A 13,253-nucleotide genomic window follows, 5' to 3' on the forward strand; every position below is an offset into this window, starting at 1 on the left:
CGGGCTCCCTCAACGTACAAGTCGGCCAGAGTAGAGCAGGGTATTGCCGGGGCTGCTGTTTCTCTTTTCCCTCGTTGTCTTACATGCTTTCTTGCCTCCTCAGGTGGCGTTTGCGGCCTGGGGCCTATCTGTGGTTCGGTTGCTTCCTGCACTGGTCTCGTGTCCTAGCTCTTCAGTGCGTCTTCACCGCTGTGGGAGGGCGGAGGGCGATCTTGTCACCTAGCACGATTTTATCTTGTATCCCCTTGCTGATCTTATAGATAATGTTCTTGGCTGGATGTTTGAACTCACTGGGACAAAGGGAAAATGAATTTACCTCTTCCTTGTTCCGATTCTGTTGTCTGTTTCCGTACCTTGTTAGGCCTGAAGGTGCAGAGTTTTCCTGATTATGGAATCTCCATGCAGCATGTGAAACACAACACATTGATTTGCTGAAAAGAGATGGAATCCTATTTGTAGCAGATAGGCGTGGTGCTGTTACTGCTGTTGCCTGTCAGTGATTTTTTTTGTGTGCTCTACCCTGCTTCCTTTCTGGAATCTCGTTTTGATGAAGCCAGGAGTTGTTTGGCTTTTTTTAATGACCAGTGATGGGTGTCATATAAACTCAACCAGAGTGGTTGCTTACATGGATTCCTGCCCCAAAATGAATACAAGCTTGATAGAAAAGACAAAATACATATATCTCCACCAAAAGTCTTCTTTTTCTGGGGTGGAAAAACATATACTTGTTTATTTTATCCCCATTCTAACTAAGGGGTATGTGAAGTCTGTTATAATGTAATGTGAAGGCTGCTGTGAAAAAAAATGCACTGGTACTTTGATTCAAAGCACATTTGAAATGTCTGAGCTGCTATGTGGGGAGAAGGCCACCTCAGGACATTAATTAATATGCATAAATGTAGCGGTGGAAGGGGCTTAATCACTCCATAAATGGAATATATCATATTTTTAAAAACTTAAATTATGCAAAATAATTTTGGAGGTGCTGGGGTAGTTTTCAGTGGCATGTGTAACTGAAAAGGACGAGCAACTGTGGAGGTGGTTAGTGTTTTGAGTATGGAGGTAAAAGTTTGCTTAGTGTGACCAGCAATCATCTGAAAACCTTTATATATGAAGATAGGTGGGATAACATTTGATACATTTCTGTGGTTTATTAATTTTTATTTCTGCTAGTGATAGGGAGTTACAGTCAGCTGTCAAGTAAAATAATTTATGTAGATAATGGTGCTCATTTGGATCATCAAGCTAAAAGTAATAGTTTAGTTAGTGCAAAAGCACCAGAAGTGGTAAGCTGAAGAGAAGGTGGCTTCAGCTTCAGGCTGTAGAAAAAGGATGCAGTTGTAACTGTTCTTGAAACTCTTCTTCCCTCCCTTTTGGCAGTGTTCAGTTCAGTGCAACTAGTTTGAATTTGCTGCAGTGCTCGAGATGGTTGGTTTCTTGGGACCTTGAATAGTGGAAGCTTAATGAAGGGAGAGACATGTGAAGGTTTATGCACTCTTTACTGTCCTTGATTTACTTTCCTTTATTCTCTGTTTTCCAGATACTTCATCAGTTGAGGCCTTACCTAGGAAGCCTCGTTGCTCAGCAAGTAACAGTGAGTTGACAAGAAACAACTGATTTTAACTGTTTTTCTTGGAAAAAATAAACTGCTGATGTCTCAGATCATAATTTATTGGAGCCTCATCCTGAAGACAAAGCAAGCTGAAAACATAAGGGACATCAAAGAACAAATGGAAGTTGTAGCTTATTTTTCTGGTGGTATATTTTTTTTTTTTTTTTTTTTTTTTTTTGTTTGCAAAGGATTTATTTACTGAAGAAGATTGCTTGTCTAAGTATTGCTGACCTTAAAGCAAAGAATCTTGGGAAAAGAAGACACAAATTGGGTGAAAGGAAAAAGAGGCCATGAAAAAAAAAATCTGACTTGAAAGTTAATTTTTTAAGGGGCTTGACTAGTAGAGTTGGTAACTACCAAATGGGCTCCTTAATGTGATTGTTTCCCATCACCTGAATGACAGAAACCTAAAGCTGTTGTACAAGATTTGGCATGCCAGAGAAATAGTGGCTAGAGCAGCAACAACCATATTGGTGAACATTTTTAGTTTTGGAAATTGTGAAAATAGATAAAGGCATGAAAATAAGGACCCCAGGAGTGGGATTATTTCAACCCTTTAGCTTTGTCAGACAGTTCTGCCTAGTTTTATTATGTATTGTTTTGAATTAAATTACTTCTGTTCATTAATTCTTTGAATTCTTTATATTATTTAGGCATAGATTTAATGTATTCCCGAATTATTCTTATACTAAAATACAGTTTTAAAATCAGTAGTATTTCTATAAAATGCAGTAATAAGAAAATGGAACTTGTCACTTCAAGTAGCATATAGGTCTCCTCACAACTGTGATAACATGATTTATGAAATAATTCATTATTCTAGTTGAAGGGCAGCGTGCTTAGAGTTGTGATACAATTTATGAATATTTGAATATAGAATATATAGATACTGGTTAAAGTTCAAGATTATCACAAGTACAGAACAATGTTTTGAAAACAAATGCAGAGATGATAGTAGGTGGATTTGGGATTGAAGCCTTATGCTAAACAAAGTCACAGTAAATGGGCAAGTATAGCATAAATTGTTTTTCTGTGCTTTGGTAGCTTCTGTATACATATAAGAACTTAGAATTACTTGGCCTGAAGTATCTGCAATTTTCTGTTGGAGCTGTTGCAGATATGCATGAGGAAAATAAAGCTGCAGGAAATGGATGTGGCAAAATTCGAAGCGGCACTCAGAATGAGGCTGCTTTACTTGCCCTGATGGAGAAGACTGGATACAGCATGGTTCAAGAAAATGGGCAAAGAAAATTTGGTGGGCCTCCACCAGGTAAGAGTTTCTTTTGAGATGACAAACTTGGAGTTTATTTGCTGTAAGGAGGGTTATACTGAAAATCTGTGTAGTGCTGTATCCTGTATCTTGACAGTGACCAGTAGCAGATGGCTTGTAAGAAATTGCAGTAACCATGTGTAAATGAAGAGTTCTACTGTTAATTTTGCTTAAGATGTAGTTTCTATAAGCTTGTGTTGCTGCCAGGGGAGATAGTCTCTGTCAGCTCTTTTTTCCTGTTTACCGTCCTGTTTTTTTTCCTGACTGGCATGCTATCCAGAGCAAGCAGCTGATCTGGTACAAAATTGCCTGGAAAAAAACTTTTTTTTTTTTTTTTTTTTTTTCTCCCACCTTAGCACAGTTATTGTTCAGCTTACGTCACATGTGGAAAATGCATCTGTTGAGTGGGGTTTGTTGGGGAAGTGGAGAAAGTGCATTTTCATTTCTTTCTTTGGGTCCTTTGTTTAGATTGCTGCAGACCTGGTGATATTATTAGGTATGTAAGTGTCCTGGGTTCAGCTACAGCAGTCATTTTTTCTCCTCCTTAGTAGCTGGTGCAGTGCTGTGGTTTTGACTTTCAGTCTGAGAACAACGCTGATAACACCGATGTTTTTTAGTTGTTGCTAAGTAATGTTTACTCTGACCAAGGACTTTCTCAGTCTCATGCTCTGCCAGGGAGGAGGGGAAGCCGGGAGGAAGCAAAGACAGGACATCTGACCCAAACTGGCCAAAGGAGTATTCCATACCACAGCACGTCATGCCCAGTGTATAAACTGGGGGGAGTTACCCAGAAGGCCCAGATCGCTGCTCGGGTCGGGCTGGGTATCGGTCGGTGGGTGGTGAGCGGTTGTGTCCTCTCCCCTTGTTATTCCTCTTGTCATTATTATTGGTAGCAGTAGTGGTTTGTATTATACCTTAGTTACTGGACTGTTCTTATCTCAACCCGTGGGAGTTACATTCCTCCGATTCTCCTCCCCATCCCTCCTGGACTGGGGCGAGGAAGAAGGTGGGGAGTGAGCGAGCAGCTGCATGGTTCTGTGTTACTGGCTGGGCTTAAACCATAACAGTAAATCATTAGAATAATGTGGAAGAAAATTTGAGATAACATGGATCTCACTAACACTGGGAGGATTAGAACTAAAATGTTGATTGAAGTTGGATTACTTGAATTACTGCAAAAAAAGGAATCTCGTACTCTATTGTCCAGTGATCAGTCAAGTATCTTGTCAAGGAAACTTTCTCTTAAGTAGGTATCTACTTGAGGAATGGTGCTTTTGGTTAACCATTGGCATATTGGCTCTGTTACATACATGTTGCTCATGGCAAATGTGGCACAAACTGGTTTTTAAGTCAGGAGTTGTAACTTCTTCCCAGTTAGCAGTAATGTGCTGTAATGTTAAGTTAGCATGCAGCTTCAAAATTAGAAGGGGGACTTTTTGAATCATAGATGGCTTTTAGTTACTGAGAATCACAGTTTAATTGGTTACCAGGTTGAGGATAATGGTGAGTTTGTCTAGTTAATAAATTAACATTGTTACTTAATGTCATGACTTCCCTGTGCCATCAAGCATAGTCTCCTTCCCTTTTTCCTGATGAAGGTATGCAGTTGCTTTTGTATTCGGAGTTGCTAAACGGTGTACTGTTGGTTTCTGCTTTTTTTTATTTGGTCAACTGATTGGCACAATGTGAGTGATGGCAGTACTAGCTTGCAAACTGTATTACTTGCCGTGTCCTGTCAGACCTCAGCTGAAGTGAAGTGGTTATAAGTGTTTATAAAGCTGAAAGTCTTAAAGATGTTGGATGCTGTGTGGAACAGAGCCAGACCTTTTCCTGGGTAAGCCATGACAAAGTAGCTGCAAATGCATGTCAGTTGTGATGACTTGGTTGCTTCCATGTAGTTCTTGGTGTACAGTTTATAGAGGAAAATCTATTCTGTAAGAAGGCAAAAGTTTCCCAATTCTGTTAAAATACGTTTTTCATGAGTAGATTATGTGCTCTTTGATTCTTACATGAAGGAAAAAGTTTTATTTAAATGTAGACTCTTACAAACCTATCTGTGTTTTAAGTAATGCTGGGTTCAGTGGGTTGTCATACAGATTTTAGTGAAAAAACAAAAGATGGAATTAAAAAATAAAAAGTGTGGGCTCATGCCTTTTTTTTTTTTTTAACATAAAAAAATTAATTACTGGATGTCAATATGCTAGTTTTAAATAGGAACTAAAAATAAGTAACTCCCACCTTCAAATTGGAAGTCTGGGGGAAATGTGCCTGCCTTTATTTGTACTAAAATTGTTGTTGGACAATTTCTTCTAAGGTTGGGAAGGTCCTCCACCACCTCGTGGATGTGAAGTTTTTGTTGGTAAGATTCCCCGTGACATGTATGAAGATGAATTGGTTCCTGTTTTTGAAAGAGCTGGGAAGATCTATGAGTTCAGACTGATGATGGAATTCAGTGGTGAGAATCGAGGCTATGCTTTTGTGATGTACACTACTAAAGAGGAAGCTCAGCTGGCCATTAAGATTCTTAACAATTACGAAATTCGTCCAGGGAAATTTATTGGTGTCTGTGTAAGCTTGGACAACTGCAGACTATTTATTGGAGCAATTCCGAAAGAAAAGAAGAAAGAAGAAATACTGAATGAAATGAAGAAAGTTACAGAAGGAGTGGTGGATGTCATTGTTTATCCAAATGCCACTGACAAAACTAAAAATCGTGGCTTTGCTTTTGTAGAATATGAATCTCACAGAGCAGCTGCAATGGCTAGGAGGCGGCTTATCCCAGGTAAACCGATTTGCAATTCAACTGCGGTTTTAGGAGAGTATGTGTCTCCATGTTGCATGGAGCGGTGGATCATCTCTGTTTTCCTTTGTTTAAGGTATTTTGAGAGTTATAAAACTGCAGGTGTGCCTTTCAGCTGAAGAGGATTTTGTTTGTTTGTTTGTTTTTTGTTTTGGTTCACGAACATTTTTTCTGTTGTGTTGGGTTTTATTTATTAAGAAACTGAAATTTAAGCAGTTCTGAGAATGAAAGAGCAGACATCTGTTTTATAAACTCAAGTTACTGTAACTTATATCAAGATATGTATTTGTTTGGGCACACATCCAGTTTTCATTTGCATGTGCTGTCCCTGCACATGAGTTCTCTTAAAGGTGAGCTTAAATATACAGCATTTGGGATGTGTCCCTTATTTTCTCTGAGCGGCATGAGTGACATTTTTGATATATCGTGTAAAAATGTTTGAAAGTAGGTCTCTAATCTTTTACTAGAAAATAATTTTAAGAGTTTAGCAAGTAGAAGACAACTTTTTCTTTGCACCTTATTTTAATAATTTCAAGTAGCAATATTTTACATATTTTGCTTAAGTAGATACAGGGGGGACAAACCAGTTTTGTGCAATACACGTCATGTTTGCTTTTTGTAGAGGTAATTGCTAAGAATTATTTTTCTTTTCACTTGCCTATTTCTTACTGTAGTGTTGCTTTGCTGTAGGAACATTCCAGCTCTGGGGTCACACTATTCAAGTAGACTGGGCAGACCCTGAGAAAGAAGTTGATGAGGAAACAATGCAGAAAGTTAAGGTATTATATGTAAGAAATTTAATGATATCTACTACAGAGGAGACAATTAAAGCTGAATTCAACAAGTTCAAGCCAGGAATAGTTGAACGTGTAAAGAAGCTGAGAGACTATGCTTTTGTTCATTTTTTCCATCGAGATGATGCAGTCGCTGCTATGTCTGTAATGAATGGAAAGTGCATTGATGGAGCCAGTATTGAGGTAACACTGGCAAAGCCAGTTAACAAAGAAAGTACTTGGAAGCAACATTTTAATGGTCAGATAAGTCCCAGTTCTGAAAATCTCTTGGGGTTTCCTAACAAAGAAGATGGTCATCAAAAATCCTTAGGGAAACCAGTGAGTCTTCCAGTTCGTCTTAATGGTCAGCACAGTCCAGTGCCCACTGAAGTTGAAAGATACACATACCCTTTTTTTCCAGGAATAAAGCTTACTCCAATTAGCATGTATTCTTTAAAATCCAGTCACTTCAGTTCTGCAGCAATGCATCTGGATTATTTTTGCAATAAAAATAATTGGGCACCGCCAGAGTACTACTTGTATTCAACCACAACTCAGGATGGGAAAATACTTTTGGTGTACAAGGTGCTTATTCCTGGTATTGCTGATGCTTCCCAGAGTATTTTCATGCCAGACAAACTCTGTACAACAGTAGAAGGTGCAAAGGAATTGGCAGCACAGTTCACGCTTCTACATCTAGGTAAGCATAACCACTTCCCATTAGTTCTTAAGAACCGAAAGCTGGAAAAGTGTTCTTTGTGTATATATCTTAGCTTTTGTGTGTATGTTTATATAGATAAGTTAGTCTACAGAAGAATTCTTTCTTGTGTAGCCAGCTGAGTCTGGAACATCAGATGAGAGCACTGCAGAAACACTGTGTAAACATGTATATACAGTGCAATGCTAAGGTCATATTTGCTTACATTTATCTGCTGTAATGATTTATAAGGAAGAACTAGATGAAATGTTAAGTGACTTAGGTAAAAAGTCATCTGTATGATGGTTGTGGTGCTGAACATTTATTTGAAAGCAGAATGGAGACAGCTTCAGGTTCTATGCTTGACCTGCCCATTCTGTGGCTTACAGATAGCATTGTCTAAAAATAGTATTTTCTGTCCTATACTTCCTCAGGAAAGAATTGCCAGAACAATTAAAAGAAAAAAATAGATGAAGAATGATTATTCAAGCTATGGTCAAATCCAGCATGCAAACAAGTTTAAAAAGATGAAGAAAGTATGTGTTGAGATTTTTATCTCTTCAATTATAGCTACAAGTGCTGTAGGGAAAACATTTTAAGGTGAATTTAAATTGACAGTATTTGAAAGCTTTGTAGCACTTCAGTATGCCACATGATCACAGTTAATGTGAATTCTTAAGTAGCAGAATTCCCAGATCCCATGTTTGTTTCTTAAAAGCTGTCTACCTGATGGCCTAGAGCTAGTAATGCAGAGCAGGCAGAGCCATATTTTGAAGCAAACATACATGGCTAGCTTTGAAAGAAGCACCTCTTTCATGTTGATAAACCCCTTTTTCACAATTGGCATTGTCATGGTACTGAAAAGTAGCCCTGAGGAGTCTAGAAATAGAATTTCTTTTCCCTGTCTAATCTGCAGAAGTTGTTTGTGTTCCAACTTAATATAACACAATATTTGGAATGAAACATCTGCAGCCAAAGAAGAGTTGCTAGGTGTGACAGAGGATCCCTCCTTGTCACTGAAGTGTGTTGCATAGTTTGGCGTGTTGAGCGATGGTGCAGGGATGCATGTATTGTGGGGTTTCTTTTTTTTTTTTTCCTCCTTTTTTTTTTTTTTTTTTAGTAGTTATTTTGAGAAAAGTGTGAGTGCGTTTCTTAGAAACAACTTACTGTAAGCATGACTTTACAAAGGTGACAGGGAATAATTCCTTCTGTTAAGTAACTTCTCTTACAGCAACTTAATCTTTGATGATGTGTACATGTCTTTTTTTCTTTTTAAAGCATCTAAGCAGACTAAGGTAAGTGAATGAGAAAGGGCTGCTTTGGTAGAATTTAAAAATTGGACTGTTAGAATTAATAATCTCAAAGTATGCTCTTTGGGTTTTTTTTTTTTTTTGTTTTTTTTTTTGTTTTTTTGTTGGTTTTTTTTTATTATTTGGTGATGCATATTTCTGCATTTACTTCCACATAATATTATGCTTGGTTGTTACTGCATACAATACAGTATGTCCTGAACGGAGAGCAGTACAACAATTAACCACTTGGTGTCGCCTGAATATTTTGAAAATGATGCTTGACGAAAATAAAGCAAACTATATCTTAGTCTTACTAGATAAATCATGAACAGAGCAAGGGAGTAAAAAAAAAAAAAAAAGTCGGGCTTGTTTAAATATATGGAAATCACATGTCTGGATGTCCCTTTGTGAGAAGGGGAGCAGAGCTCCATGTTGAAGTTCAGAAGGTAAAGGTTTGGGGAGGGGAGCTATTTAAAAAAAAAAAAAACCAACTGAATGCCCTGTAGAAGAAATACCTTTTTTCATTAATTTAAATCTAATTTAAACACAAACAAATCTGTGTCTTTAGAAGTTACACAGCACCTTAGTGTTATTTGCAAAATGGTGCTTGGCTGTTAAATGTGGTATCCAGTTACAAAAACATGTAAGAATTCCTACGCTTGTCTGTTCTGGAGGCTGAGTAGATGTGACACAGCTCCAATTTGGAGATTGTATAGTTGTGCTAATTACCACACGCTCTATTCCACCTCTGCTGTAGAAGTAGTGTTAGTGCAGAGTCAGCCCTAAACTAGGAGGTGTTAATTATCATTCTGGTCCTTGGCATCAGTAATGTAGCTTTGTAGTTTATGGACTCAAACTGGCTCATCCAGGTGACTTTCTCTGAAGTATAGGCAGAAGAGAACTTTAAGTTGCATAGATGTGCTCTGAATTGTAGAACTTCCACCTCCCTTTCTTTAGTGAGAGTAAACATCTGAAGCCTAGAAAAGCAGAACATTGTTCTGAGAACGATTGTGGGGTGTTTTTAGTTTTTGTTTTATTTTGTTTTCACTTACTGCTGGTAGAATTCCACTAGTTTAAGGAAATACCAGCAGATGTCAGAACCTCTTTCCAGTCCTTAAAATAATACTCTCTGTAGAAGAGGCTCAGTCCTGGGGAGTTCTCTCGCTGCTGAGTGTGATGGAGAAGAAGGGGAAGAAGTTTTGGTAAAGTTTCCTGAGTTTTGGGGATCTGCCAGTTTTTAGACATGTATTCCACAATAGGGTATTCTGTTTATTCACACATGCTATCCCATGTGGCATCTCACTGAGGCACAATTTAAATTGATTTTTAGCCAGAAGAGAGTATTTAAAAGTGTTTAACAGGAAGTATTTTAAAGAAAAGAAAATATAATGATAAATCTCTGAATTAAGGAAAAGCATTTTAGTAAGTATAGCACATAAATAACAACTTAATTCCAGTTTGCTACATAGAATGTATATAGTAAATGGTAGGGCAACACACTGCCCCCTTCGCTTGATACCTTACTCATAGGGATGTACTGACCTTGAGCTTGAAGGAAGTGATGTTTGAATCTTTGCCAGCTCTCTTGGACCCTGCCCTTACCTTCTAGAGCTAAAATCCAGGAGATTCCTCCAAGTAGGTCTTTGAAAAGTCCAAGATTAGCTTTCCTAAATCCAGGGTTGCAGTCCTACTTAACTGCCCTGCTTCCTCCATGCAGGATCCTGAACTCCATCTCATGGTCCCTGCAGCCAAGGCTGCTCCCAGCTTTCATATCCTGAAAAAGCTCTTTTTTGTTTGTTAGTGCAAGGTCACTGGCTTTGTTTAGCAAATACAGATGATAAGTGATGATTGGTGTGTTGTTTTTTTTAGTGAATTTTAGAAGGGCTTAGAATGTAGTGAAAGATGTTCCTTAAGAGTATGAATTTAGAAGTCTTAAATATTTATCAGATGATTTATGCATAATGGTTTTTAGCACAGTCCCTGGACAAGCATGTGTAACTTCGCTGTCCATGAATGCAGCATAGTGGGATAGTAGAGGCAAGCAAACCTCCCAAGATTGTGTTTGGTGCAGGCTTTTTCCCCCCTCAGAGACACTGTCTTAGCTTCAAAGGGGACAACTCTACTGCTGTAGATGTGCTGATGGATCACTCAGTCTGATGTTCATGTGGGTTTTGCAGCACAAAGGAAGGTTATGGCTTTTACTCCTAAAATGACTCTTGGTAATTTTTCAGTCATTCCTGAATTGTTTCCAACTTGGGTTTATGTTCAGCAGTGGATTGTTACTACACTGGTGACCTAGACTGTTTCTTTGGGTAGTCAGTTTTATGTAAAAGAAGGAGACTAATGTCTCCTCCAATTTGCAAAATCTTATTTTTAACCTTCTGCATTTTATGCTAGAAGGGTGAATGTTTCTTTTTTTTCAAATATGCTATTGTAGATGCATTTAAGTGTAGATGTCTGTCACTTCTGAGGCCTCTCAGTTTTTTAAAATGGGGATTACCCTCTTTTCTGAGTGTTGTGAGATTCATTTTTTAAAAGCTTATAGGTCAGTTTGAAAATAGCATTAAATCCATTCTCAGTGTTAACTTTACTGCTGGAAGTTTCTGAGTCACCCAGGACTTGTCCTGAAGATTCTGTTATTATTCTGTTGCTGCTGCTTAGGGACGGGGAACCTAAATTTGTACATCGATGCCTGTGTAGGATAACTTGGAGAAAAAGCAGTAAGATAAACACAACAATGTTGGACTATGTTCATCCATGAAATTACTTGACTGACTTCAGTAGAATCAGTCACTTCAAAACGTGTATTTACTGAATTTACTGCCCTTTTCTAGTAGGTTCGTGACCCCAGTGGGGTACATCTGGCAGAACTTGGTACTTAGTTGGTAGTACACTCTGAACTAAAGTGCTAAATATACAACATGAAAATACTGTTATGGTATGTATATGTAACAAATTAATACAACTCAGAACAGTGATTAATATACACATTAATTTTGTCTTCATTAATATTTTGTGTTCAGCGGAGGTAAAACGAAGGGCCGTTATTGTAAAGTTTGGTTTTAAAAGTGTGTATATATCTATATATAGATAGATATTCAGATATATATGTGTGTGTATATATATATATATCCTGAGAAAATACTTAGGTTCTGTAACAAATTATTTTGGGGCTTTTTAAAGTATAAGGCTTTTAGGGGAAAAAACTATGGAGATGATTAAGTTCTCATTTTTAATTTCTCTTTTTTTTTTTTTTTAAACTATGTCATTTCTGATGATGCTTGAACTAATATAATTTCTTGTTGATTTTAGTATTACGGGTGCAGAGGAAAGGGAAGAAATCAGAACTGGTGTAAGACTGTGAAAATGTTCATTACACCATTATCTTAAGTTTCTTAATAGTTAAGTCCATCTTGGATAGGTAGTTCGATATGCTTGCTGAAATTGAATTCTCTCTCTTCCCTGCTTCCCCCTCTTTTTCTGCAGCCAACTGTACGCCTTACTTGGCTTGAATTGCCCTGAAGAAGAAGAATTCAGGATGTATTGCTTCAGATCTTGATACAAAAGAAAAAAGACCACCAACTACACTGAAACATTCACTGGAAATTCACATTACATGTTTATTGTTGAATAATTCTTTAAAACATATGTGTGTATTAAACATTTCACTTTAAAGATTAGTGACATTGAATGTTAAATTGTTTTGGATAGCTTGATTAGATTTGTTTTAAGATAATTTAAAGGATTTTTGTTAGCTTTAGTAGTTTATAAAACAATAGTTTATTTTTAGCATTGAAATAATTTGCTACAATTCTTACTCTTGTATTTTGAGTTTCACATGAATTTTACAGCTTCTGTGGTAATAAATCTTAAGCGATCATTAAACAAACAAAAAACCAAAAAATACACCACCTTGGCAGCTCTGCCTTTTCTTACACAAACATGTGTAATATGAAACTTAAATACCATACTCAGATTTGTTTCTGTAACTTGATGCAAACTTTTTTAGGAGGAATGTGCTCAGTAACATCTTAACCTTCTGGTACAGCTTTGCATCAACAGAGGAGTAGTATTTTGAAGGGCCGATTTTGATGCCAACCTACGATCAGGCTACAGAAGATGTATTGCTATAGTCATAATGTTGAGCTTCAATACCTTAGGTAACTCTTGGAGACAGAAATGAGCAAAAAAAAAAAAAAATTGATACATATAAATTACATGTACTTTTATGTACAGGTCACTAAGTTGCATTTCCTGTTGTTAGCACCTCTCTGCTGGACATGTGTGTGCTTCCATGTTTACAGAGGCCTTATTCTTACCCAGGCTATCTCTTGTAACCAGCACTTCTCCTTGCCCGTGGTAGCCATGTTGAACAGCAGTTTGCTCACTTTCTAATCAGGCCATGTTCTTCTTGAAAAAGCATTGTTTAGCATTAAACTGAAAATAGTTTTAAATTTTTAAAATTGGGTAAATATAATTCATTTTGAGTGAACCATCTTTATTTTCATTGTGGCTATTTAGCATTTCTCAGTAAAGTGCTTTATTTATTGAATGACAAAAAAAATAAGGGCTGTGTTTTGTTTTGTCTGTTTTTAAAATCTGAAGCTAATACAGTAGATCATCCTTCTTTTTGGAATTTAGTGTATAGTTTCAGGTCCTGGTCAAAGAATGGGTCAAGTAATGCATGTTAAGAGTCTGAGAGCCTCACCTATACAAGTATTAGTTGTAAGCTGTGTTGTCCAAAAAGTGTTTGTCAAAACTGAGTATTATGTAGACAGAAAATGATGCAATGGAAAGATCTAAAGCTGA

The 13,253-nt window shown here is 37.3% G+C and overlaps 1 protein-coding gene across 1 annotated transcript; it reads left to right on the forward strand.

Moving 5' to 3' along the window:
• Positions 1 to 2,725: 2,725 nt before the first annotated feature.
• Positions 2,726 to 11,956, forward strand: RBM46 (RNA binding motif protein 46). The gene is given in 5 exon segments (XM_010014392.1): positions 2,726 to 2,882; positions 5,197 to 5,664; positions 6,373 to 7,155; positions 10,422 to 10,481; positions 11,931 to 11,956. Coding segments are annotated over 5 exon segments (1,488 nt in total). The 5' UTR covers positions 2,726 to 2,731.
• Positions 11,957 to 13,253: the final 1,297 nt, after the last annotated feature.

This window comes from Nestor notabilis, unplaced genomic scaffold (genome assembly GCF_000696875.1).
Source record: "Nestor notabilis isolate BGI_N333 unplaced genomic scaffold, ASM69687v1 scaffold19135, whole genome shotgun sequence".
Lineage (NCBI taxonomy): Eukaryota > Metazoa > Chordata > Aves > Psittaciformes > Psittacidae > Nestor > Nestor notabilis.